The sequence below is a fragment of the Salvelinus namaycush genome, chromosome 4 (genome assembly GCF_016432855.1).
Source record: "Salvelinus namaycush isolate Seneca chromosome 4, SaNama_1.0, whole genome shotgun sequence".
NCBI lineage: Eukaryota > Metazoa > Chordata > Actinopteri > Salmoniformes > Salmonidae > Salvelinus > Salvelinus namaycush.
This window is the reverse complement of record NC_052310.1, coordinates 15,316,581-15,342,287: the sequence shown is the minus strand read 5'-3', so window position 1 is coordinate 15,342,287 and position 25,707 is coordinate 15,316,581. Positions and strand designations below refer to the sequence as shown.

At 41.9% G+C, this 25,707-nt stretch overlaps 2 protein-coding genes and 1 long non-coding RNA gene across 3 annotated transcripts; all 3 read left to right on the top strand.

Moving 5' to 3' along the window:
* Nucleotides 1-1,808: 1,808 nt before the first annotated feature.
* Nucleotides 1,809-8,134, top strand: LOC120045473. Its single transcript, XR_005476710.1, has 3 exons — nucleotides 1,809-1,891; nucleotides 2,872-2,985; nucleotides 7,973-8,134. It is a non-coding gene; the product is annotated as an uncharacterized LOC120045473 (long non-coding RNA).
* A 107-nt stretch (nucleotides 8,135-8,241) lies between these two features.
* ttll6 (tubulin tyrosine ligase-like family, member 6) lies at nucleotides 8,242-18,411 on the top strand. Its single transcript, XM_038990362.1, has 13 exons — nucleotides 8,242-8,339; nucleotides 9,090-9,208; nucleotides 9,305-9,435; nucleotides 11,959-12,115; nucleotides 12,432-12,575; nucleotides 12,879-12,964; nucleotides 13,083-13,308; nucleotides 13,833-14,011; nucleotides 14,746-14,934; nucleotides 15,094-15,244; nucleotides 15,594-15,836; nucleotides 16,690-16,963; nucleotides 17,112-18,411. Exons 2-13 carry the CDS (start codon nucleotides 9,188-9,190, stop codon nucleotides 17,354-17,356), a joined length of 2,046 nt encoding a protein of 681 aa, XP_038846290.1. The 5' UTR covers nucleotides 8,242-8,339; nucleotides 9,090-9,187; the 3' UTR covers nucleotides 17,357-18,411.
* Nucleotides 18,412-19,231: 820 nt separating this feature from the next.
* Nucleotides 19,232-20,943, top strand: LOC120045471 (homeobox protein Hox-B8-like). Its single transcript, XM_038990361.1, has 2 exons — nucleotides 19,232-19,925; nucleotides 20,261-20,943. The coding sequence occupies exons 1-2, from the start codon at nucleotides 19,508-19,510 to the stop codon at nucleotides 20,554-20,556; spliced, it is 714 nt and encodes a 237-aa protein (XP_038846289.1). The 5' UTR covers nucleotides 19,232-19,507; the 3' UTR covers nucleotides 20,557-20,943.
* The last annotated feature ends 4,764 nt before the right edge of the window (nucleotides 20,944-25,707 follow it).

Sequence of the window (25,707 nt, the reverse complement as noted above, 5' to 3'; positions counted from 1 at the left end):
TCCTGACTGATAGCTGGTAGGTAGTTAGCTGGCTAGCTTCAGTTGAGGGATTCCTGATCCGAAGTAAATATAAATACTTTAGGAAAAAAAACAGATCCACGCCACATTGGGTGAGGCGGGTTGCAGGAGAGTATTTAGAAGTTGAGGTTTAGGAAAATATTTTTAAAAGATATGCAAAGAAAAAGATGTATACAAGGGACACGACAGGACAAGACAAAGACGTCTGACTGCTACGCCATCTTGGATCTCCAGGTGACACACTGGTGCTGCTATTCCTGTGACACTAGCCCACTGCTCTCCTTCTGCTTCCCTGGTTCAGTGTACAAAAGGAGATAACCTGCTGAGCGCTCTATCAGAGAGGTGTCAGTGTGACTCGTGTGTAGCCTAGTTGAACAGGCAGCAGCTCCCCAATGTATTGCCCAGCTTAAAACACACTATGCATAACCCTAACCTTTCTGACGTTAGCCAGGATAGTGTAGTATTAGGCACAGAATGGAGCATTGAAATGCTCTATGCACCTGTTGAAGGCCGGGTTTGGCTTTTGGCTCTTTTTCTTTCATTGATCTGATCCATATTGCATCTTTTGAAGGATTTATTCTTATGATGGTTTGTTGATTTTGAGGTTAATGTTTCCAGGTTAAATTTAATTCTGCCCCATTTTATTTGATCAAGACCTTGTTGTCCTGTGCTGCTTCATTTAACGATACCGCAGATCTGTATATAATAATGAAATGACAAGTTTAGATCCAAAATAAGCCCAGAGAATCGCACTAGGCTTATTTTGAACAGATTTTGGAAAGAGTGAAACCTTTCACTTCGTCTTTTCATCTCTGAAGATACTCTGTGCACCCTGGTGGGTAGGCTAAATACCACCTGTTTCCTATTTTGAAAATGTTTCACACTATACTGAAGAATAGTGCTCAGATTATACAATAATTTACTTGTATTACATTTTCTCAGCATCCTGAACCTCAGTATAATCCTCCAGAAGTATTTGAGTTTTAGTGAACTGAACGTCAGTGTCAACATCGCCTCTAGATGGCGCAAACTAGGGCCTCCTAGTGGTCTAGGGCACTGCATCGCAGCGCTAGCTGTGCCACCAGAGACTCTGGGTTCGCGCCCAGGCGTTGTCGCAGCCGGCCGCGACCGGGAGGTCCGTGGGGCGACGCACAATTGGCCTAGCGTCGTCCGGGTTAGGGAGGGTTTGGCCGGTAGGGATATCCTTGTCTCATCGCGCACCAGCGACTTCTGTGGCGGGCCGGGCGCAGTGCACGCTAACCAAGGTCGCCAGGTGCACGGTGTTTCCTCCGACACATTGGTGCGGCTGGCTTCCGGGTTGGATGCGCGCTGTGCTAAGAAGCAACAGGCTAACCTCAAAGGCTGATGTGTTTCTCTGGTGCAGAGGTCATCAGTTAGTACAGTGGTATTTCACATTTTTCAACAGGGCCCCCATTTTTTCGTGACCCCACTCCAAATCCAATGGCACAACCTTAAAATTGGTACATTTCTACTTTAACATCAACATATAACATTCATTTAATTACATGTTCATCTCTCATCAAAATTAAGAGAACCAATATATACATTTACTCAATAAAATGTATTTTTCAAATGACCTTTAAAAAAATATTGTTTATTGTCCTGTACAATAATCTGTAGAATACGCTTATTTTTTAATATATTTTTTTTAGGTACAAACCCCCACTAGGCGTTGCTGATAGCCCGTTGGCTGTCGAACGAACAATGGGCTGTGTGATTGGACGAAACTACAGCCTGTTTGTGTAGGAGGAACTTTAGGGCAGAAGAACAGGACGTCGGGAATGTTTTTAAACAATATTGACACCGTGTGCCTGCCACACTAACACATATTGTGCGGAACGAAAAGTAGAAGGTAAGCTTTACTCTTTTATTTTGACAGTGTATGGTTTGCCATTTTCGGGTGAGTGAGAACATTTTTGAGACTCAGGTGTTGATACCTACTTGCTGCTGCTTGCCCTGCAGTCTGCGAGCGTTCTGTTACCATAGCAATGCCATGCGCTATCCAGCCAAGAAGCTAACTAGCATAGCAGCAGGGAAGTCAAGTTAATACAGTGGGTTTATATTTTGAACTCACTATTTGCAATGACAATTATTCAGTTACTTTTCTAAAAAGGTTGTTGGCTCAGTAGGGAATGGATGAACTGTAATGTGTGAAATAACATTTGCAGCTTGTGAGGGAGGGTATTTAGGGGTAGGAAGAAAGCAAGTGTTAACATAGCAGAGACTCGGTCAGTGTGTGTGTACTAGTTAGGAGATGACTGATACCTATTAGTTACCATGACAACAAGGAAACATAAGGTAAAGTGACCCCCACACAGATCAAATTGCCTCCTAGGCTTTAATCTCTGTATGCTGGGGGGCTAGTTGTAACTCATCTTTGGTTATAATAAAACAAATATAGCTATGAAAGATCAACTGAGCATGCTGTTGATAGAGCAGACATTATTTTTAAATCCACAGGTTATGGTAACAAATAGACCAGAGCATCCCTTTGAACAACTACGGTTCAGTAACGATTATCTGTAGTGCAGATTTCTCCATGGTCAATGAAAAGCATTCATTTTGCTAATGTGCACTGTAGCTAGTGGTTTCAGCACAGATTTGAATTTCTCAGTGTCAAAGCACTTGTCTAATTACCTTGAACAAATATGAGGGATTAACCCTCTCTACTTCCACAATGTGATCTCCTGCTCATCGTTTTCTCTCTATGTCAGGTGTTTTTCCCTAGTTTCTTATTGGCCACCTGACCCTCTGGCCCTGCTATTAGGATGTAAGTCAATCTGAGTAGGGCTGCCCCTGGGCTCATAGTACAAATGTGCTCTTTTTGTTCAGAATTAGGACCAGACCAGAGGTGGATATGTGGCTTTGTGAGCTGCCTTCTGTTGGGAACGACCACATCTTGCTGGGCCCCTGAAACTGAGGGGCCACGACCAACAAACAGAGTGGGTGAGTTGGACAGGTGGAGGGCATCGTCTAGCATTTCCATCCACCTTAAATGCACAGCACAGGTTTGTGTACCTTAAAAAAAAACATATATACACTGCTCAAAAAAATAAAGGGAACACTTAAACAACACAATGTAACTCCAAGTCAATCACACTTCTGTGAAATCAAACTGTCCACTTAGGAAGAAACACTGATTGACAATACATTTCACATGCTGTTGTGCAAATGGAATAGACAAAAGGTGGAAATTATAGGCAATTAGCAAGACACCCCCAATAAAGGAGTGATTCTGCAGGTGGTGACCACAGACCACTTCTCAGTTCCTATGCTTCCTGGCTGATGTTTTGGTCACTTTTGAATGCTGGCGGTGCTCTCACTCTAGTGGTAGCATGAGACGGAGTCTACAACCCACACAAGTGGCTCAGGTAGTGCAGCTCACCCAGGATGGCACATCAATGCGAGCTGTGGCAAGAAGGTTTGCTGTGTCTGTCAGCGTAGTGTCCAGAGCATGGAGGCACTACCAGGAGACAGGCCAGTACATCAGGAGACGTGGAGGAGGCCGTAGGAGGGCAACAACCCAGCAGCAGGACCGCTACCTCCGCCTTTGAGCAGGAGGAGCACTGCCAGAGCCCTGCAAAATGACCTCCAGCAGGCCACAAATGTGCATGTGTCTGCTCAAACGGTCAGAAACAGACTTCATGAGGGTGGTATGAGGGCCCGACGTCCACAGGTGGGGGTTGTGCTTACAGCCCAACACCGTGCAGGACGTTTGGCATTTGCCAGAGAACACCAAGATTGGCAAATTCGCCACTGGCGCCCTGTGCTCTTCACAGATGAAAGCAGGTTCACACTGAGCACATGAGCACATGTGACAGACGTGACGGAGTCTGGAGACGCCGTGGAGAACGTTCTGCTGCCTGCAACATCCTCCAGCATGACCGGTTTGGCGGTGGGTCAGTCATGGTGTGGGGTGGCATTTCTTTGTGGGGCCGCACAGCCCTCCATGTGCTCGCCAGAGGTAGCCTGACTGCCATTAGGTACCGAGATGAGATCCTCAGAGCCCTTGTGAGACCATATGCTGACACATGCACATTTGTGGCCTGCTGGAGGTCATTTTGCAGGGCTCTGGCAGTGCTCCTCCTGCTCAAAGGCGGAGGTAGCGGTACTGCTGCTGGGTTGTTGCCCTCCTACGGCCTCCTCCACGTCTCCTGATGTACTGGCCTGTCTCCTGGTAGTGCCTCCATGCTCTGGACACTACGCTGACAGACACAGCAAACCTTCTTGCCACAGCTCGCATTGATGTGCCATCCTGGATGAGCTGCACTACCTGAGCCACTTGTGTGGGTTGTAGACTCCGTCTCATGCTACCACTAGAGTGAGAGCACCGCCAGCATTCAAAAGTGACCAAAACATCAGCCAGGAAGCATAGGAACTGAGAAGTGGTCTGTGGTCACCACCTGCAGAATCACTCCTTTATTGGGGGTGTCTTGCTAATTGCCTATAATTTCCACCTTTTGTCTATTCCATTTGCACAACAGCATGTGAAATTTATTGTCAATCAGTGTTGCTTTTTAAGTGGACAGTTTGATTTCACAGAAGTGTGATTGACTTGGAGTTACATTGTGTTGTTTAAGTGTTCCCTTTATTTTTTTGAGCAGTGTATATATATATGTATGTGAGAGTGCTGTTCATTGACTACAGCTCAGTGTTAAACTCCGTGGTCCCCTCCAAGCTCATCACCAAGCTCGGGACCCTGGGACTGAACACCTCCCTCTGCAACTGGATCCTGTTCCTCGGTGTCCACATCACTGAGGACTTAACATGATCCACACACATGGTCTGCACAGTCGTGAAGAGGGCACAACAGTGCCTCTTCTCCCTCAGGAGGCTGAAGAGATTTGGCATGGGCTCTCAGGTCCTGAAGAGGTTCTACAGCTGCGCCATTGAGAGCATCTTGACTGGTTGCATCACTGCTTGGAAAGCAACTGCACCGCCCTCGACCCCAAAGCTCTACAGAGGGTGTTGAGGACGGCCCAGTACATCACTGGGGCTGAGCTCCCTGCCATCCTGTACCTCGATATCAGGCGGCGTTAGAGGAAGGCCCGAAAAATTGCGAAAGACTTCAGCCACCCAACCCATAGACTGGTCTCTCTGCTACCGTCCGGCAAGTGGTACGGGGGCAACGTTTCTCGGACCAACAGGCTCCGAGACAGCTTCTATCAACAAGCAATAAGACTGTTGTATAGATAATCAAATGATTACCCGGACTATATGCGCTGACTCTATTTTGCACTGACTCTATGCACACTCACAAGACTCTATCCACACACACACATACATACACTTACATACGGACTCACACAACGCAAACACACACTTACATACACACACAGTCAACGCACACACACAACACACGCATACTGACGCCACACACACACTTTCACACATGTACACATACTCTCATCATACAGTGCATTCGTAAATGATTCAGACCCCTTCCCTTTTGCCACATTTTGTTACGTTACAGCCTTATTCTAAAATGTATTAAATAAAAATGTTCCCTCACCAATCTACACACACTACCCCATAATGACAAAGCAAAAACAGTTATTTTTTAGACATTTTTGCAAATGTATTTAAACAAACAGATCCCGTATTTACATAATTATTCAGACCCTTTGCTATGAGACTCGAAATTGAGATCAGGTGCATCCTTTTTCCATTGAACATCCTTGAGATGTTTCTACAACTAGATTGGAGTCCACCTATGGTAAATTCAATTGATTGGACATGATTTGGAAAGGCACACACCTGTATATATATATATATATATATAAGGTCCCACATTTGACAGTGCATGTCAGATCAAAAACCAAGCAATGAGTTCCAAAGACTTGTCCATAGAGCTCTGAGACTGGATTGTTACGAGGCACAGATCTGGGAAAGTGTACCAAAAAATGTCTACAGCAAAGAACGGAGAGATCCTTGATGAAAACCTGCTCCAGGGTGCTCAGGACCTCAGACTGGGGCAAAGGTTCACCTTACAACAGGAAAACGACCCTAAGCACACAGCCAAGACAAGGCAGGAGTGGCATCGAGACAAGTCCTTGAGTGTCCAAGCCAGAGCCCGGACTTGAACCCTATCGAACATAGCTGTGCAGCGATGCTCCCCATGCAACCTGACAGAGCTTGAGAGGATTTGCAGAGAAAAATGGGAGAAACTCTCCAAATACAGGTGTGCCAAGCTTGTAGCGTCATACTCAAGGCTGTAATTGCTGCCAAAGGTGCTTCAACAAAGTACTGAGTAAAGGGTCTGAATATTTATGTAAATGTGATATTTCGGTGGTTTATTTTTTCTAAGAACCTGTTTTTGCTTTGTCATTATGGAGTATTGTGTGTAGATTGATGAGGGGGAAAACTATTTAATAAGGCTGTATCGTAACAAAATGTGGAAAAGGTCAAGGGGTCAGAATACTTTCCGAATGCAATGTATATGCTGCTGCTACTTAGTTTTTTAAGTCTTATTATTATCAATCCTGATGCCTAGTCACTTTACCCAGGCCTACATGTACATATATAACTACCTCAGCTACCTCGTACCCCTGCACATTGATATGGTATTGGTTCACCCTGTATATAGCTTCATTCTTGTGTTTTTATTTTCTTATTTTACCTCTGTGTTGTCAGGAAAGAGCTTGTAAGTAAGCATTTCACTGTAAGTATTCGGCGCATGTGACAAATAAAATATGATAATAAGTGATAATGAGGGAAAAAGCAGTGAGCATTGATCAGAGAAAAACATGCAAAGTCAGGTCAGTCGTTGACTGAATTGTTGATTTGAGTTGTCATTGTCAAAAACTTCTGAAAACTTCAGAACTTTTGCATGAAATAATTACTTTGTTTTTCCATCTTGAGGATAGAGATTAGTGAATTGAAAATTAGTTATTAGATAGTAATAGACCGATATCGTTCTTGGACTAGAATTTACATCTGATATACTAGAAGGAATATGCTTGAGAACACATAACTGCTAGGCCTATTTAAAGACTATTTTTATGCAATTGTTGTTTTTTGGATAGGTCCTAAAGAGAGATCCTATGAGAGTGCTGTTGTAACAGTATACCTGTAGAGGTCACTGGGCCGTCTCAGCCAAGCTCAATAACAAGAGTTCAGGGTCAGGATTATCCAGATCACTGGCTCAGAATACTGTTACCCAGCACCAGAGGAGGCTCGTGGGTGGAGCTATAGGTGGATGGGCTGATTAATGGCTGGAATGGAATCAATGGAATGGAGTCAAACATGTTATCATGTGTTTGATACCATTCCATCGATTCCATTCCAGCCATTACAATTAGCCCATCCTCCTATAGCTCCTCCCACTAGCAGCCTATGCCCAGCACCCAGGCCTCCCGCAGCCTAACAGGGATGTCCCTCCTCACCCTCCCCTGGGCCCTGTCCAGCACTTACCCTTATCATTACCAGAAATTAGCCTAGTCTCACCTAGGCTTCACCTTAGGAACGTGAGATCGGAGAGAGAACCCCTCAGTGATGGTCAGGGCACACAAGGACACTTCAAGGGGATTTAGGCTAAGTTACTGTCTGAGGAGTCTTGTGTTTTTTTCCAAACGGAGTGATCCGTCTGAACTCTGTTGCAAACTTGATTCGCTGCCCAATAACTCTTGAATGATCCTCTGCTATGGATGGAATGTTGACAGGCCGAGTACCTACCTGAGAAGAGAAATGGAAATAGAAACATGATTCCATGTGTACATAACAACCTGCATTCTGATCCAGTTGATTGTATTTCAGGGTGGGGGTACTTGTATCCACATCAAAACACAATTATGTAAATGTATGCAAATTGCTTAATGTAGGTTGGAAAACAATGTATTTTAATTTGTGTTAATTGATGCTTGATAACTCAAGTTAATTAACGAGTGTTACTGTTATGTAAGCCTTTTTTTTCCTCTTTGTGTATCTTCTTCAGGATGGACCTGCGAGCAGAGAGCCCTGACAAAGACTCTGAAGATGATGCCTTCAAGTGTGGACCTGAGGGAGGAGAGGAGGGCGAGGGCTGGGGGAGCGATAGTCAACCTGAGGCCTGCACCCCTACTCCTCCATCCACTGGCAAGAGGAAGAAGAAAAGGAAAAAGAGGTACTTAAAGTTAAAATATGTAACTGTATGGATGTACTAGTGCTTTGATGCTTCCTCTTCCCCAGAACGCTGGGAGAGGCAGAAGTTATTGGGGAAGGATGATTACAACTTTGCAGCAAGGCACGTCTGTCCCCCTCTCTCTATTTCTTCTCTCCCAGATGACTGTGGATCAATATCGTCAACTGCAAATATGAAAGTGGTGAGTTATCCTGCATATACCAACGTGTGGATTGGTGTGATTTTATATTTTCAAAGATCACCCATGTCACTTGCTTTGTTACCCACATGTTGGGATAATCCGAGACCATCCATTTATTTCCTCACAGTCACAGTTTTGCTACTTGGTCTAGTCAAATACATTTGAAGCACAGATGTACACTGAGTATTGCATACATTAGGAACATCTTCTTAATATTGAGTTGCACCCCCTTTTGCCAACAGAACAACCTCAATTTGTCAGGGTAGGGACTCTACAAGGTGTCGAAAGCGTTCCACAGGGATGCTGGCCCATGTTGACTCCAATGCTTCCCACAGTTGTGTCAAGTTGGCTGGATGTCCTTTGGGTGGTGGACCTTTCAAGATACACACGGGAAACTGTTGATCGTGAAAAACCCAGCAGCGTTGCAGTTCTTGACGCAAACCGGTGCACCAGACACCTACTACAATATCCCGTTCAAAGGCACTTAAATCTTTTGTTTTGCCCATACACAATCCATGTCTCAGTTGTCTCAAGGCTTGAAAATCCTTCTTTAACCTGTTTCCTCCCCTTCATCTACACTGATTTGAAGTGGATTTAACAAGTTACATCAATAAGGGATCATAGACTGACCAGGTGAATCCAGGCGAAAGCTATGTCATGAAAAGAGCAGGGGTTCCTTAATGTTTTGTATACTTAGTGTAGATTAATATATGTAATCTAATAGGTAGTCTTTCTTCCTCACCCTGTCAGTGCGACGTGCTGCTCGCAGATATGGCCTTTGGGAAGCAGTGGAGGGTGAGGACTGGACTCTCTTCTGGACAGACTGCTCTGTCTCACTGGACAGAGTTATGGACATGAAGCGCTACCAGGTACTCAACATCTCCCAAGTGCACTTCTCTCCTCATAGAGTTCTGAAAAGATTCCTCTGCCCCATTCAATGCTATGTGTCTGCTGTACCCTTACAGAAGATCAACCATTTTCCAGGGATGAGTGAGATTTGTAGAAAGGATCTTCTGGCTCGGAACATGAACCGCATGCTAAAGCTCTTCCCCAAAGACTACAATATCTTTCCCCGAACATGGTGCCTACCAGCAGAGTGAGTTCTCATTGTCAATGTGCTTAAGAGTCTCGTTATTCAAAACACATACAGTACCAGTCAAAAGTTTGGACACACCTACTCATTCCAGGGTTTTTCTTTATTTTTAGTATTTTCTACATTGTAGAATAATGGTGAAGACATCAAAACTATGAAATAACACATATGGAATTATGTGGTAACCAAACAAGTGTTAAACAAATCAAAATATATTTTATATTTGAGATTCTTCAAAGTAGCCACCCTTTGCCTTAATGACAGCTTTGCACACTCTTGGCATTCTCTCAACCAGCTTCATGTGGTAGTCACCTGGAATGCATTACATTAACAGGTGTGCCTTGTTAAAAGTTAATTTGTGGAATTTCTTTCTTTCTTAATGTGTTTGAGCCAATCAGTTGTCTTGTGAAAAGGTAGGGATGGCATACAGAAGATAGCCCTATTTTATAAAAGACCAAGTCAATATTATGGCAAGAACGGCTCAAATAAGCAAAGAGAAACGGCAGTCCATCATAACTTTATGACATGAAGGTCAGTCAATCTGGAAAATTTCAAGAACTTTGAAAGTTTCTTCAAGTGCAGTCGCAAAAACCATCAAGCGCTATAATTTAACTGGCTCTCATGAGGACCACCACAGGAAAGGAAGACCCATAGTTACCTCTGCTGCAGAGGATAAGTTCATTAGTTAACTGCACCTCAGATTGCAGCCCAAATATATGCTTCACAGAGTTCAAGTAACAGACACATGTCAACATCAACTGTTCAGAGGAGTCTGCGTGAATCAGGCCTTCATGGTCGATTAAGAGACTTGCTTGGACCAAATAAGAATAAGAGACTTGCTTGGACCAAGAAACACGAGCAATGGAAATGTGTTGTTTGGTCTGATGAGTCCAAATTTGAGATTTTTGGTTCCAACCGCCGTGTCTTTGTGAGATGCAGAGTAGGTGAACGGATGACCTCCGCATGTGTGTTTCCCACTGTGAAGCATGGAGGAGGAGGTATGATGGTGTGGGGGTGCTTTGCTGGTGACACTGTCTGTGATTTATTTAGAATTCAAGGCACAGTTAACCAGCATGGTTACCACAGCATTCTGCAGCGATACGCCATCCCATCTGGTTTGCGCTTAGTGGGACTATCATTTGTTTTTCAACAGGACAATGATCCAAAACACACCTCCAGGCTGTGTAAGGGCTATTTGACCAAGAAGGAGAGTGATGGAGTGCTGCATCAGATGACCTGGCCTCCACAATCACCCGACCTCAACCCAATTGATGGTTTGGGATGAGTTGGACCACAGAGTGAAGGAAAAGCAGCCAGCAAGTGCTCAGCATATGTGATGGGCGGCAGGTAGCCTAGTGGTTAGAGTGTTGTGCCAGTAACCGAAAGGTTGCTAGATCGAATCCCCGAGCTGCCAAGGTAAAAATCCGTCATTCTGCCCCTGAACAAGGCAGTTAACCCACTGTTCCTAGGCCTTCATTGTAAATAAGAATTTGTTCTTAACTGACTTGCCTAGTTAAAGGTTAAATAAAATAAAAAAATATGTGGGGACTGCATTCCTCGTGAAGCTGATTGAGAGAATGCCAAGAGTGTGCAAAGAGGGCACGACAAAACCTGTTCCCCCTCAGGAGACTGAAAAGATTTGGCATGGGTCCTCAGATCCTCAAAAGGTTCTTCAGCTGCACCATCAAGGGCATCCTGACTGGTTTTATCACTGCCTGGTATGGCAACCGCTCGGCCTCCGACCGCAAGGCACTACAGAGGGTAGTGCGAACGGCCCAGTACATCACTGGGGCCAAGCTTTCTGCCATCCAGAACCTCTATACCAGGCGGTGTCACAGGAAGGCCCTAAAAATTGTCAAAGACTCCAGTCATAGGCTGTTTTCTCTGCTACTGCATGGCAAGCGGTACCGGAGTGCCAAGTCTAGGTCCAAGAGGCTTTTAAGCAGCTTCTACCCCCAAGCCATAAGACTCCTGAACACCTAATCAAATATTTACACAGACTATTTGCATTGCTCCACCCCCCCTTTTACACCACTGCTACTCTCTGTTGTTAACATCTATGCATAGTCACTTTAATAACGTTACCTACATGTACATATTACCTCAACTAACTGGTGCCCCCGCACATTGTCTCTGTACCGGTACCCCCCCCCCCCCCCCCCCCCCATAAATATAGTCACGCAATTGTTATTTTACTGCTGCTCTTGTTGGTTAGGGGCTCGTAAGTAAGCATTTCACTGTATTCGGCGCATGTGACTAATACAATTTGATTTGATTTGAAGCTGTCATCAAGGCAAAGGGTGGCTACTTTGAAGAATCTAAAATATACTTTTTGTTTACTACATGATTCCATATGTGTTATTTCATAGTTTTGATATCTTCACTATTATTCTACAATGTAGAAAATAGTCAAAATAAAGTCAAACCCTGGAATGAGTAGGTGTGTCCAAAACTTTTGACTGGTACTGTAAATGATCAGGAGAGTAATCAATTGAGAATGGAAGTGTTTTTTTTGTATCTCCGCAGTTATAGTGACTTCCAAGCTTACACTAGGGCCAAAAAACCCAAGACATACATCTGTAAGCCAGACTCCGGTTGCCAAGGGCGAGGCATCTTACTCACCAAGTCCAGCAAAGACATTCGCCCGGGGGAACACATGATCTGCCAGGTGTACGTCTCCCGGGTGAGACTCACTCCCTTCTCAGAGAGGGATCCTTCTAGACTTTTGTACATATTGTGTAATATTCTGCACAATCAATTCAACTCGTAGTTCAACTCGTAGTTCAAGGTTGCAGGATGACAGTTGCAATAAATGTGATACCTTATTATGTGACAGTATTTATGGGACCAATCAGAGAGAAGGGTTATGACAATGTCATTATGAAAGGACCAATCAGAGAGCAGGGCTATGACAATGTTATTACGAAGGGACTAATCAGAGAGCAGGGTTATGTTGATGTCATTAGATATATCATAATGCCAACCATCCTCTCCCCCAGCCATTCGTTATTGACGGCTTCAAGTTTGACCTGCGTATCTATGTGCTGGTGACCTCCTGTGACCCCTTCCGCATCTTCCTGTACAATGAGGGGTTGGCTCGCTTCTGCACTACACAATACAACGAGCCCAGCAATGGCAACGTGGTGAGGTGGACAACACAGATACTCCGTTAACACTTCTAATGCCAACTGTTACGCAGCATTACACACTTCTTATTGTCCTATCTCACCCTGTTCTTTGACAGTTAATTGGTAGTTGTGGTGTTGGTTGTGTCGTTGATGCTCTGAAGCATTCTAGATAATCATTTAAAATGGGGGATCGCATCTTTACAGTATTCATATGTTTATTCCAGAATGATAGTATATTTTCTACGGTGTCCTTTCTGATTCCTTATTTTACCTTTACACATCCCCGGCTCTCCCTCACAAACTTTATATTTGTACAAGGATGATGTTTGCATGCATCTGACCAACTATGCCATCAACAAGCACAGTGAGAACTTTGTCCGTGATGACGACACGGGCAGCAAACGGTAAGCAGGTGTTTGTTTACTTCAAATACCTCTCGAGTTGACCTTTAGCTTTGTTTGTTTGTATAATTCATCTCGATGCAAGGCTTGCATCTCAGTTCCCTCCTCCCTGTCGTTCCAGGAAGCTGTCCACCTTGAACAAGCACCTGGAGGCCATGTGTTACGACACAGAGAAGATGTGGTTGGACATTGAGGACGTGATTATTAAGACGCTCATCTCTGCCCACCCCATCCTCAAACACAACTACCACACCTGTTTCCCCAATCACGCGGCCGGCAGCGCCTGCTTTGAGATCCTTGGCTTTGATGTGCTACTAGACCATCGACTCAGGCCCTGGCTGCTGGAGGTGAGGCCTTCTTAAAGAATCAGGATGATGTATTGATTTGGCTCCGGTTCAGTGTTTGTTGAGCTAAGAAACGTGTTATTCTAATCTACTACACTCTCATCATGCAGTGTCCAATAGGCATTTCGCTAGCAACTTATAATAACTTTATTATTAAAGCTAGATAGCAAACAAGGAATATTCAGGATGTTCAATTATGTTCACATTAATATATGGGCGTGTTTATTAAAGGGATACGGGATTTTGACAATGGGGCTTTTTATCTATTTTCCCAGAGTCAGATGAGCTCGTAGATGCAATTTTTATGTCTCTGTGTCCAGTATGAAGGAAGTTTGAGGTAGTTTCACGAGCCAATGCTAACTAGCGTTAGTACAATTAATGGGAGTGTTGCATCCTAGCAGAGACCCATAAACGTACTCATTGCGCTAACGCTAGTTACCAATTGCGCTAGCGTTAGTTAGTTAGTAGGAGGTAGATAACGTGTCTCATTACCAAAATTCTGAAGTATCCCTTTAATGTTTGTGCAGGTGAACCACTCCCCCAGTTTCACTACTGATTCGCGGTTGGACCGGGAGGTGAAGGATAGCCTGCTGTATGACACACTGGTCCTTATAAACCTGGGTGCCTGTGACCGCCGTAAGATCACTGAGGAGGAGAAGCGCAGGGTGAAGGAGAGGCTGCAGCAGAACCGCTCCAGAGAGGCTAGGTATAGTCAGGACCATGTAATGGATGGGAAGACAATGCGGAACTTTGATTTCAGTGCGCTTGTATGATCAGTTTGACCATGTAACAATAAGCTATGATGGGTCATTTTATTATAAATTAGCATCGTTATAGACATGTAACAAACAAAGTGATTTGGACCAAACTCAAGCCAACATACACTGAGTGTACAAAACATTAAGAACACTTTCCATGACATAGACTGACCAGGTGAATCCAGGTGAAAGCTATGATCCCTTATTGATGTCACTTGTTAAATCCACTTCAATCAGTGTAGATGAAGGGGAGGAGCCAGGTTAAAGAAGGATTTTTAAGCCTTGAGACAACTGAGACATGGGCAAGACTAAAGATGTAAGTGACTTCGAACAGGGTATGGTAGTAGGTGCCAGGCGCACCAGTTTGAGTGTGTCAAGAACTGCATCGCTGCTGGTTTTTCACGCTCAACAGTTTCCCGTGTGTATCAAGAATGGTCCAAAACCCAAAGGACATCCAGCCAACTTGACACAACTGTGGGAAGCATTGGAGTCAACATGGGCCAGCATCCCTGTGGAACGCTTTCGACACCTTGTAGAGTCCATGCTTAGACGAATTGAGGTTGTTCTGAGGGCAAAAGGGGGGTTGCAACTCAATATTAGGAAGATGTTCTTAATGTTTGGTACATTCAGTGTATATTGAGTGTATGCATTCATTCAGTTGTGGTAATTTTTGTGTTGTCAGGAGTGAGGAACTGCGTCAGTCCCAGGCAGCCAGTGTAGAGCAGATGCGGAGGTATGAGGCCAAACACCTGGGTGGCTTCCGTGGGATCTACCCCCGCGAGGGCGGAGAGAAGTACGAGAAGTACTTCAAACACAGCAGCTCCCTGTTTCAGGAGACTGCCGCCTCTAAGGCCAGGGAGGAGTGTGCCAGGTAGAAACTATCACCCAAACACTCACACACATACGCACGCACAGGCTTCTTGACAATACCATGAAAACATTCAACAGAAAATAAAAATTAGTTGTACCTTTAAATTCACTTTTTTCATTGTTTCATGTACAACTTGTTTGTGTGTGACTGTCCGCTCAGGCAGCAGCTGCAGGAGCTGCGTCTGAAGCAGGAGCAGAAGGAGAGGGAGCAGAAGGGGAGCCGTAGACGAGACTTGCAGGGGGAGTCTGCAGGAGAGAAGGCCAAACCACACAGAGTACAAGTTCGTCAGACCAACTCCCAACAGGTTACTGTGAGTCACATCACCCTGCCCATCAGTTTTATGTAACATTTTACCTCAGGTTTTGAATGTATTATTGCCTACAGAATCTAGCAGTCAACAACCATAAAGAGAAGTCCAAAGTCTTGTCGTATCATTGGGGGTGGCAATCTTAGTGGACTTGTAGTTGCAGGGCCTTTCAGTGGCCACAAGAGGGAGCCAAATATCTTCTCCACTGAACACCTTACATATATGTCCAGCTACCAAATTATATAATGGCCATTTATCATATTTACATAAGCATCTCAATGAATACTGAAGAATGATTATACACTGTGATTAACTTATTCCTTACTGTATGGTGTGAATTGTGGCTGTCCAGCTCCTGACCATGCCCCTCCTGCCTACTGCTACCAACGGTTCCCCTACGGTGCAGGACCTCTCTGATGAGGAGGTGGAGAGGGTGAGTGGACTGCTCCAACGGGAGAGTCTACTGAGGGACCTGGGGGTGGTGGACCAGATCTATAAGCTGCTGCAGGGGCGAGGCCAGTCCATGCCTAATGGCATTACACCCCCCCGTGAGCAGAATGAGCTGCCCCTACACAGACATGAACGAGCCAATAAGGTAAGGCTACACCTCCATAGTCACTCACTGGTCAGTTTAGTAAGTTCCTTTTATTGTTTCCCTAGCAAGGAAATGTGTCCTCCATATTTTTCCTAAAATGGGATAAAGAGCTCGCCAGCTTGTAGTCCTAAAAAACAGAAATGAGTTACCTCTAGTTCGTTCAAGCATTCTTATGGGGGAAATTAATGGGAAAAGAATGAGGTTTTGGGATAAACGCTGAAATAAGGTCAGAGATTAACACAGGTTTAGGAGATCTTATACATTTTGTTCTGTGAGATAATATCAAATAAAATTGTATTTGTCACATGTGCCGAATACAACTGGTGTAGACCTTACAGTGGAGTCCTTACTTGCAAGCCCTTAACCAACAATGCAGTTTTTCAGAAAATACCAACAAAAAAAAAGAAATATGAGTAACATAATTACAGAGCAGCAGTAAAATAACAATAGCGAGGCTATATATAGGGCGGTACTGGTACAGAGTCAATGTGCGGGGGCACCGGTTAGTCGAGGTAATTGAGGTAATATATACATGTGGGTAGAGTTATTAAAGTGACTTATGCATAGATAATAATGAAGTGATGTTAGCTGATGAAGATTATCTCATAGAACAAAATGTATAAGATCTCCTAAGCCTGTGTTTACTACAGACCTTATTTTCGGCCTTTTATCCAAAAACCCTACAAAAAAACATTAATTTCTCCATATGCTTTGTTTAACCAATGAGTTATGGCGGAGTTAGTGCCTACAAAAATACACCATTACTCTTGCTCTCTATGGTCACTGCATTGTCTCAAACATTACTCCATTAGTAATGAGACGCTTAAGTCTGTCCTATGTAATGTCTTGCCAGTTGGACTCCCTGACTGAGTTCTCCTGGAGACCGAAGCGTCACTGTACTGTGATCCAACACCAGTTGCCTCCAGGGGCCAAGCCCTGCCGTCAGTACGTCCATTCCCAGCTGCTGCAGCAGCGCTGGCCCTGGCCCAGTCTGGACAGGGGGCCCGCTCACACTGAGTCTGCCTGCCTTCAATACTACACCCCAGAGGACCAAGTCCTAGAGACGGTCCGCCGGGCGCCAGGGGACCTGAGGAGGACCAACAGTGCCCAGCGTATCCCATGGACAAGTGAGCACACCCACTGCACCTCACTTTATTGTGTCATTACTGTACCGCCACTGATCTGAAGTTGGACATTGTACTTCTGGATAATTGGATGGCATAGTATTCATTTTCTCTACCTCTCTCTCTTTTTCTCTCTCTCTTTGACTCTCAGTCAATGGTGCTCGTCAGGGCAGTATGAGCTCGTCTTATGCAGAGTCCAAGGCCCGGGCCACAGTGTCAAATATCTCCCAGCTCACACCTGGACGGCTCCACTGCACCCCCATGTCCTCCGACCCCAAGGCCCTCCAGAGCCTGTTTGTCATCTCCACCCCAGCCCTACTGATCCAGAGGCCCGAGTTCCCCCACCCCATCCGCAAACCCTCGCGCAAAGTCCCCCAGCACGGACAAGGGCGCTAGGGAGCAGGGACTTTACCAGTCCAGCCATAGTGCCATAAACCACGAGCGGGGGAGAGTGAACAAGCTTTCCTGACAAAACTGTACACAAGTTGTCCCTGAAATCCTCTCCCTATACTGTGTACATTTCTTCACTTTTACATCATCAAAATGAAATTCATTTCTACATTAGCACTGAGCTACTGAGAATTAATTGAAGAGAAATGGAGAGTAGATAAATGGAATAGGTCTTATTGTGAAAATATTGAAGCAATGGTGCCTATCGTGACTTGTGGTACTTGGTAGGAAGACGTGTCATCTCATATGTCTACGCAAACACTGTGGCGTTTACAGAATTGAATGCAAGTGAATACTATCTGTGTCTTATCAAATATCACTATAACCACTGAGCCAATGGTGAAAACACATTTTTTTTAATAATTCTGGAAATCTGGACGTTTTACTCAGTAATGTGAAATCTGAAGGGAAGATGTGACCATGTAGTCATATAGCAAATTTGTATGACTTTGATGTTGATGACTTTGCTACTATGCTTTGTTATCATATTGATTTTTGTTTAGATAAGCAGGAAATTCTAATTTTGCAACGTGAACCATAATCAATCATGTGTGCCAAACCTTAGAAGAAAAGCTCAGGATACTGAAATGAGATACTGAAATGACCACCAAGCTGGACTAACAAATACTCCTCACATTTCACTGATTTTAATTGCAAATTTACCCACAGTATTTTCATATGGTTATTTTAGATCTGGGATGGGGTGTACATTTACTTATTGAGCATTCTTTTATTTGAGTTGGTGAGAAATATAGACAAATGCCTTCAGAAATTATATGTGTTGATCATTGCTCATGTAGAAATTAGGATATTTGTTCAATTCAGGATTATATTGATAATAGTACTAGGCATATTATCAATATATACTCCATATGAATAATCAAATAAATTAGGAAACTATGTAAATTATTTGGAAATCTTAGATTTGCACATTTGTAGGCCTACAAATTATGAGTGAAATCTTTGGAAATGAAAACTAATATTTCAATGAAAATGTAAGGTTATTTTCTTTAACAATGATCTTGTTTGATTTTTTATTATTTTATTTCATCAAGCTCATAAACATTGTCGGCCTACTACTGTATTTAAATGGTAATTCGATATGTCGATGTGTTTACATTTTACCTCAAGAATTATTTGGAAAAGTAGGCTTTAATTACAATCGAAATCATTTAATGATGTATTTTTCGATTGGAATATGTAGGCCTTTGTTGAGTTTCGATGCGCGTGATCTCAAGTCTATGAGTCTATGAGCTCAAAACCTATGAGCTGTTGCTATCGTCATAACAATAGTTTCAGTTACATAGTTAAATTACAGTTTAGTTATAGTTTTATATAACTTTCAACACACTTTATCACAATATTTAAATTTAAATAAAAGCACATTTTATTGTAATCTACAAACACAATAACTCAAGCCCCGTATATACGAATAATGATTGATTTGTAATCGCCAAAATAAAGTAGCCTTTACTTTTCACGTTGAAACAGGCTGCTGATGATGAACATGCTCTTATTATTGAATGCCAATTAAAAACATAGGTTATCAGTTTGTTGTTAGAAATTAATCATGAAATGTAAGCTGTGTTGTCTATTCGATCCAATGAACTAGCCTATGCATCAATATTCTCTAGTATTTCAGCTAATAGCTAGCTCTTCACAGTTTAATATTTGTATCAGGTTCGCGTAAATTCAACGTCTATTCCACTGGTTCAAAATGACGTGTAAAAAACGTTGATTCAATCAGTGTGTGCCCAGTGGGTTCCCTCGTCTCCCTATCACCCCCTCCCTCTGTTGGTTTCTCTCACTTTGCATTCAAGCGCGCAATGCTTTGTCTGTTGTCTGGAGATTTTCGGTTGGAGACATCATCGTATCCAAAACAAGGCAGGATATACCCTGTGAAGCTATAATCCATATAGTCTAGTCTGCCCCATCATTCATGGACTTGAGAGAGGTAGGCGATTGAAATGACATGGAAATGTTGGTCTTCACCGAGGAAAGTCATGCCTAAACTTAAAAAACCTTGCGTTTATTCCATGAAGTGTAATATATGCTAGTAGCCTGACTTAAATAAGATTTTAAACATCGAAGTTGAAAATGAGCTCTTATTTCGTTAATGCTCTATTCTCAAAAAACAGCAACAGCGAGTCCTGGCATTCCGATTATGGGCTGGCACATGATTTGGGAAGCACATCCTCTGTATCGTACGGATACGGTGCCGGTGGCACCATCCAGCAGCAGCATCCCACGCAGTTAACGGAATTCTACAATGGCACATCGTTGTCCAAAACCGCTCACCAACACCAACTAAATCCGTGCGTATTATCGCTGCCAATGGGCAGCTTGTATCATGCCCACGATGTGATACAGAGACCAACCTTTTACGCATCCCATAATACGGATTGTATCCAGTACAGTGATTATCATTTAAAATCCACCGGGGTTGCAAATGATTCCGTGTGCGCAGAACAGTGCTTCTCTCTACCGGACCTCTTTCCCTGGATGAAACCACAAGGTGAGTCAATGACCCTTAAAACACCTAATTTGAGAATTTGGTTGACATCGGAGATATGTGAGACACCTCCCCAATAAACTTCGTTTCAAATGACCCCCAATAAACTTCGTTGTTTTTCCAGCATTTCTGGAGAGGACAATGGCTCGTTATGGTGTCAAAAAGAAACTGTAAATCTATTTTATGATGTGAGAAAAGTTTCTGCTTCGCCTGATTTTCTTTTTTTTCTTTTTAGGTGTGTGTGTGTCTTCGCTAACAGCTGTGGTATGTGGTAGCCTTTGTTTCGGCCTATTGAGTCAATGTTCATCTAAATGTCTCTAAAATGTTTTGTCTCTCAGCAGCTACCGGACGGAGAAGAGGCAGACAGGCATACAGTCGCTTCCAGACTCTGGAACTTGAGAAGGAGTTCCTATTCAACTCTTACTTGACCCGCAAGCGCAAGGTTGAAGTGTCGCACGCTCTGGCACTCACCGAGCGGCAGATTAAAATCTGGTTTCAAAACAGACGCATGAAATGGAAGAAGGAGAACAAGAAGGACACATTTCCAATAAACAGGCCGGATCAGAATGAAATCAAGAAAGAGAGCAAAGAAATTTACAAGAATATTCAGACGTCAGATGAGGGTAAAGGATAAGACTATCCTAGACTTGGTGATGGGAGGTCACACAGTGATAACAAATGTGTTATTTATAAATTGCATTTCGAATTTAAAAAATCAACAGTGAAATCTATTGTGTTTGTTAATAATTCATTGTCAAATTAAATTCTATAAAATTTGAGAAGACGTGCGCAAAATAGCTTTTACGCACCATTTTACGCATCATTCCAATTAGAGGTTTGCACGTGTGAATCACTTCTGCAGAATAGTCTGAACAGGTATTTATGTTGTTAGAATGTATAATTCTGTAATTTAGTGCAGTATGGTAGCACAGCTCCCACATTTTCTGACACTAATAATAATGATTCATCATTAGATGGGCTTCTGAGTGGCGCAGCGGTCTAAGGCACTGCATCTCAGTGCTCGAGGCGTCACTACAGACCCTGGTTCGATTCCAGGCTGTATCACAACCGGCCGTGATTGGTAGTCCCATAGGGTGGCGCACAATTGGCCCAGCGTCGTCCGGGTTAGGGTTTGGCCGGGGTAGGCCGTCATTGTAAATAAGAATTTGTTCTTAACTGACTTTCCTAGTTAAAAAAATGATCAATTAAAAGTGTATTTAAAAAAAAAAAAGCTGGCACTAAATCCTAACTTAAGATGTGCATAAAGAATTTTGCGCAAACCTCCAATGGGCATCTGTGTTGTCAATGTTGTGTCTAGAGCTGTTGTCAGGCCTTGGCTGTGAAGGCTGCTACTGGATGTAAACTGTAAATAAAATGTAACCTTTTAAAATCGAAGCCTCTCCTTTATTGTGAAACATATAGGCCTACCTAATAGTGTAATTGTTCGGATCTTTGTTTGCTGAAATCCATACATTTTTAATAAAACGTTAATCAAATACAACCACCAACTGTTTTCTTGAATAGATTTAATTGGCACATGCGCATTTGCGCTGAGTTGCCATAGAGCAACAGTAACGAAGAAACAGTCGGTGGTTGTATTTGATTAACGTTTAATTAAAAAGTATGGGTTTCAGAAAACAAAGAAAGGCATGCAACAACAGATGACAAACAGGTACACAGTAAGCGTTAAGGAATTAACATTTGGAAGTGTCGACGCATAGCTAATTGAAGGAGTCGGAGGTTCATTTAAAAAAAAACGAATCTTTGCTCAACTCTGTGGAGGAGTTAAGCTGGCTAACAACCAAGATCACATATTGCAGGTCTGTATCCAGTTTCCTCCGTGTTATATCGACATTTTGAGTAGCCTATACAGTTTGGCACTAGCATAACAAATTCAAAAGATCTAAAGATATTATAGAAAAAAATATTTGTTTTACTATGTCGGGTAACTGATATTTTGTGCACCATCATTCAGTCTAATATAAGCCTGGCTGAATTCATGCCAATTGTATATTCATTGGGCCTAGATTTAAAAAAGTGTCTGAAGGTTAATAAACAGTCTGAAATTGTGGAAACACACAATTTCAGCTAAATTTTATCCACCTTTATGAGGCAAATACTTTGTAGTTAATGAAAACTATAATGTATCAAAATGCTTCATGTTAGTTTATTGTTGATAGGTTGTTAGCATTTTTTTTGACTGCAATACAATGTTCCAACGTAGGCCTATAGAACTACCTAGAGGTCACATTCATCCAAAGTAGAATAATTTCAAACTGCATTTGACAACCTCCAAGTCTACATAATATTTACGAATTTTATATAAATAGTTATAAAAAAGGAATTTACCGTTTATTGTCGTGGAGGTTGGTCTTACCAATGAAAAACATTCCAGAATTAATTTCAATAAAAAACATTGCAAGTTTCCTAGAACATCTTCGGTTTAGGCTAGTCCTGTTTTGGGGAGATTAGGCCGAATTTTCTCTGTGCGACCTTTTGCAGAAGGAATAGGTTGCATTGGGGGGTTTTATGGTTTTATTGCATCTATAAACGTCGGAAATCCTTTTGTCAATGAAATTAAATTTAACGGGGCACCATGCAAACAACCCTGCCCAAACAGTAACGGAACATTTTTCCATACATTTTATATAAATATTTTACCTTATGATTATATACATGCCTGATGACCACTGGGCACAGACGTCAGTTCAACCTCTATTACACGTTGGCTTAACATAATTTCATTGAAATGACGTGGAAACAACGTTGATTCAACCAGTGTGTGCCCAGTGGGTGTTTTCATATAGGGATATCTTTGGTCTATATATCTTAACATACAACTGTTTTATATGAGAGCAAAATCTTAAAATGGGCTATTGCAACAGTATAGGCTAATTACATGGATCCCTATCATATTTTGTCGCATTTGTTTGAAAATCTGTGCTAGTGCAATGAAGGTAGGTCTATAGGCTATCTAATGGATTCATAAAGGGTTCACGCTTGATTATCTTGATATATAACTAGTTTAACTTAACTACATTACTAAACGTAATGCAAATGTAGTAGGCCTTAAATAATTATCCGTTTACATAGTCTACCTATAGGCTTTTATCAATAATTTAAGTAAACTTATAATAACTATCCTATAAGACAATGTACATGTTTTATATAAGCCTATATGCTATTGTATGGAACTAAAATTTGGTCAAACGTTTCCGCATTTTTGTAGCTTAATATTCAATTGATAAGGCATGATCATCAAATGCTCTAAATAGGATACCGGCCTGAAATATTTTAGACCTAGCCATTTCGCTTTAAAGACAACGTAGCTTTAAAAAAAGCCAAAAATGCTATCCCATCTTTGAAAGAAAAAGATGGCGATGAAGAAAAAAATGCCTTCTATTGAAGCATTCCTGAAAAATGCAATAAATTAGAGTCTGCTAATGAAAATGTACAACTTTATGATGGAACTTTACGACTGGCTGGGTTCTGGGATTGGCTGAGGTTGGTCATGTGGACTCTGGACAGGGAACTTTTTTCCCCTTGAGGTTATATTGCAGCTGTCTGTTTTCGACCGCTCATTCAGTAACACCTTCGTTTTCTTGGCTCTTGTATAAGCTACAGTTGAATTCTGGTAGAAATGTGTTCTGTATCTACGGAGCTCCACCAACTGAGAGATGGAGTCAATGAGGAATCTCTCATCCAATGTTAGCCTATGCTAATGTGGCTATCTCTGAATTACACCGTCAAAGAATACTCAATATTCGCAAGGACAATGGAATACTTTATTTTTTATTTTTCACAGAGGGAATCGTTTAGTTATTGCTACTTACCCGTATGCAATATACCAAATTAACAGTAATGGAAGACGTAAAAAGAACCGTGATAATCACATCCGGAATACCCACATGCGAAATGATGAATTATCAACAAAAGGTAGGTCGTTAAATCTCAATGTCCTATATCACCACAATCATACTTGAAGCCTGTCTTATAAGGTTTTTAAAATGATAAAATGTTGAGTAGGTCATGAGGTGCAAATTATGTTCGATAAAAACCGTTACAAATTTAACATTGGTAACATACAAAATGGCTAGTGTCTTAAAGTGTACTAGCATTGTATCGATTTGCAATACCTATAGTGTGTTAGTGGCAAGATGGCAGCAGTATCTTTGGCGGGTGACTGTGGCCTAAATGCATTTAGTATTTTGACGAAGGTTTCAGATAAATAGGTAGGCCTATATGATACCTCTTGGAAGCTGCCACAATCATGTGCACACACTGAAAATCAGACAACCCAAAATATTTAGATTTAGATTTCCACGATGTATAGTGTTTTTTAAATTTTATTGTGTGTAGCCTACATTTGTATTACCTTTGAGCTAGCTGTAATGCTAAGTAGATATGCTACAATTGACTCATACCCAAAATGTTTTATGTGTCATTTAAAGAGTAAAATTGAGACATGATGTAAGCGATGTTCTCAATGGTCCAATGTAATTTTTCAGAATCCACTTTACAATCATCTGCACTATTCGACGTCGTCATCATCATCATCATCATCAACTTTATCGTCGAGCCTCAATCAATTAATTGATAAGCTGTATGTTATTCACCCCATTTATACAGCAGTATGCTGACACATTTTCTTTACAACCTGATCTCGTGTATTGCTCTTTGACTCCATCTAGTGGCGACAATAAGCCTACATTTGGACACCGAATTCTTGAGACAGAAGCTTTCAGAATGACATATTGACGTATTGGTACAAATTATACTTTTTTTCTTTCGTTTTTTACTATCAAATTAAACTAAAGCAAACTAAAATGTATTTTGAACAAACGCTATTGACGTTGAATAACTGTCATTCTGTATACAGACAAGTCGTAGGATACTTAGCTAAAATGTTTGATTATTTGTGGAAACATAATTTTGTTGAAGGAAGTCTACACAGACTATTAACTATCAAGTTTAGATAATACAAAATTATTTTGTTGAAATATCATCTTAAACAAGGTTTTTACAGTGAACGGAAAATATCATTGATTGGAAAAAGGAAATACATCCTGTTGTAAAGACAGTGGCTTTGTTTATTTATTAAAATGTATTGAACGTTTTAGTCCAACAACAAAATAACGATAATAGCATAATAATAATAATAATAAATATTAAATAATATTATTCAACTCAATAATATGGGTCTACTGATATAAGAAGCAGTCAAAATAATATCAGACGAGATTCGATCATGACAATGTTTATATTAATGTAAATATATTTATTTGATAATATTCGAAAACAGATTATTTATTTTAGTGGTTAATAATAAAACATGCTGCATGTAATGTGGTCTACTTCCCGAAACATGAATCGCAATCTTTAAGTGATGAATGTTGAAACCAATGTGTAATATCCTCTGCATTGGCCTTGATCAGTTGGAAAATCCTTTTGCCTTTTGTGAGTTGATTTGTCAGTGTAGACGTCTTGGTCGTGTTTTACTTTTTATCCGGCCAGTGTGGGAATACCTAGAAAACATAACGAACACGTTAACTTATACGCGAACGAATGATGAAACATAAATGATGTCAAACAGCTTAAAATAACAGCTGCATGAAAGTAGAAATTCAGCTGGATCAATTGAATAGGCCCACTTTTGATTGTGCAACTAGCCTACTTCTAGTAATCAATACTTTACATTTGTGGGTAATTGAAAGAACCAACAAACAACATTATTCTTCTTAAGTCAATTTGATAAAAGGGGAAATTGTACAGTGATTATTTCATG

Excerpts from the sequence above, each read along its gene's own strand:
- ttll6 (XM_038990362.1), top strand. The coding sequence starts at position 9,188 with ATGGACATGAAGCGCTACCAG. Across the intron at positions 12,576-12,878 it reads AGCCCAGCAATGGCAACGTG|GATGATGTTTGCATGCATCT; the intron begins GTGAGGTGGACA and ends TATTTGTACAAG. Across the intron at positions 12,965-13,082 it reads GACGACACGGGCAGCAAACG|GAAGCTGTCCACCTTGAACA; the intron begins GTAAGCAGGTGT and ends CTGTCGTTCCAG.
- LOC120045471 (XM_038990361.1), top strand. The coding sequence starts at position 19,508 with ATGAGCTCTTATTTCGTTAATGCTCTATTCTCAAAAAACAGCAACAGC. Across the intron at positions 19,926-20,260 it reads TCCCTGGATGAAACCACAAG|CAGCTACCGGACGGAGAAGA; the intron begins GTGAGTCAATGA and ends TTTGTCTCTCAG.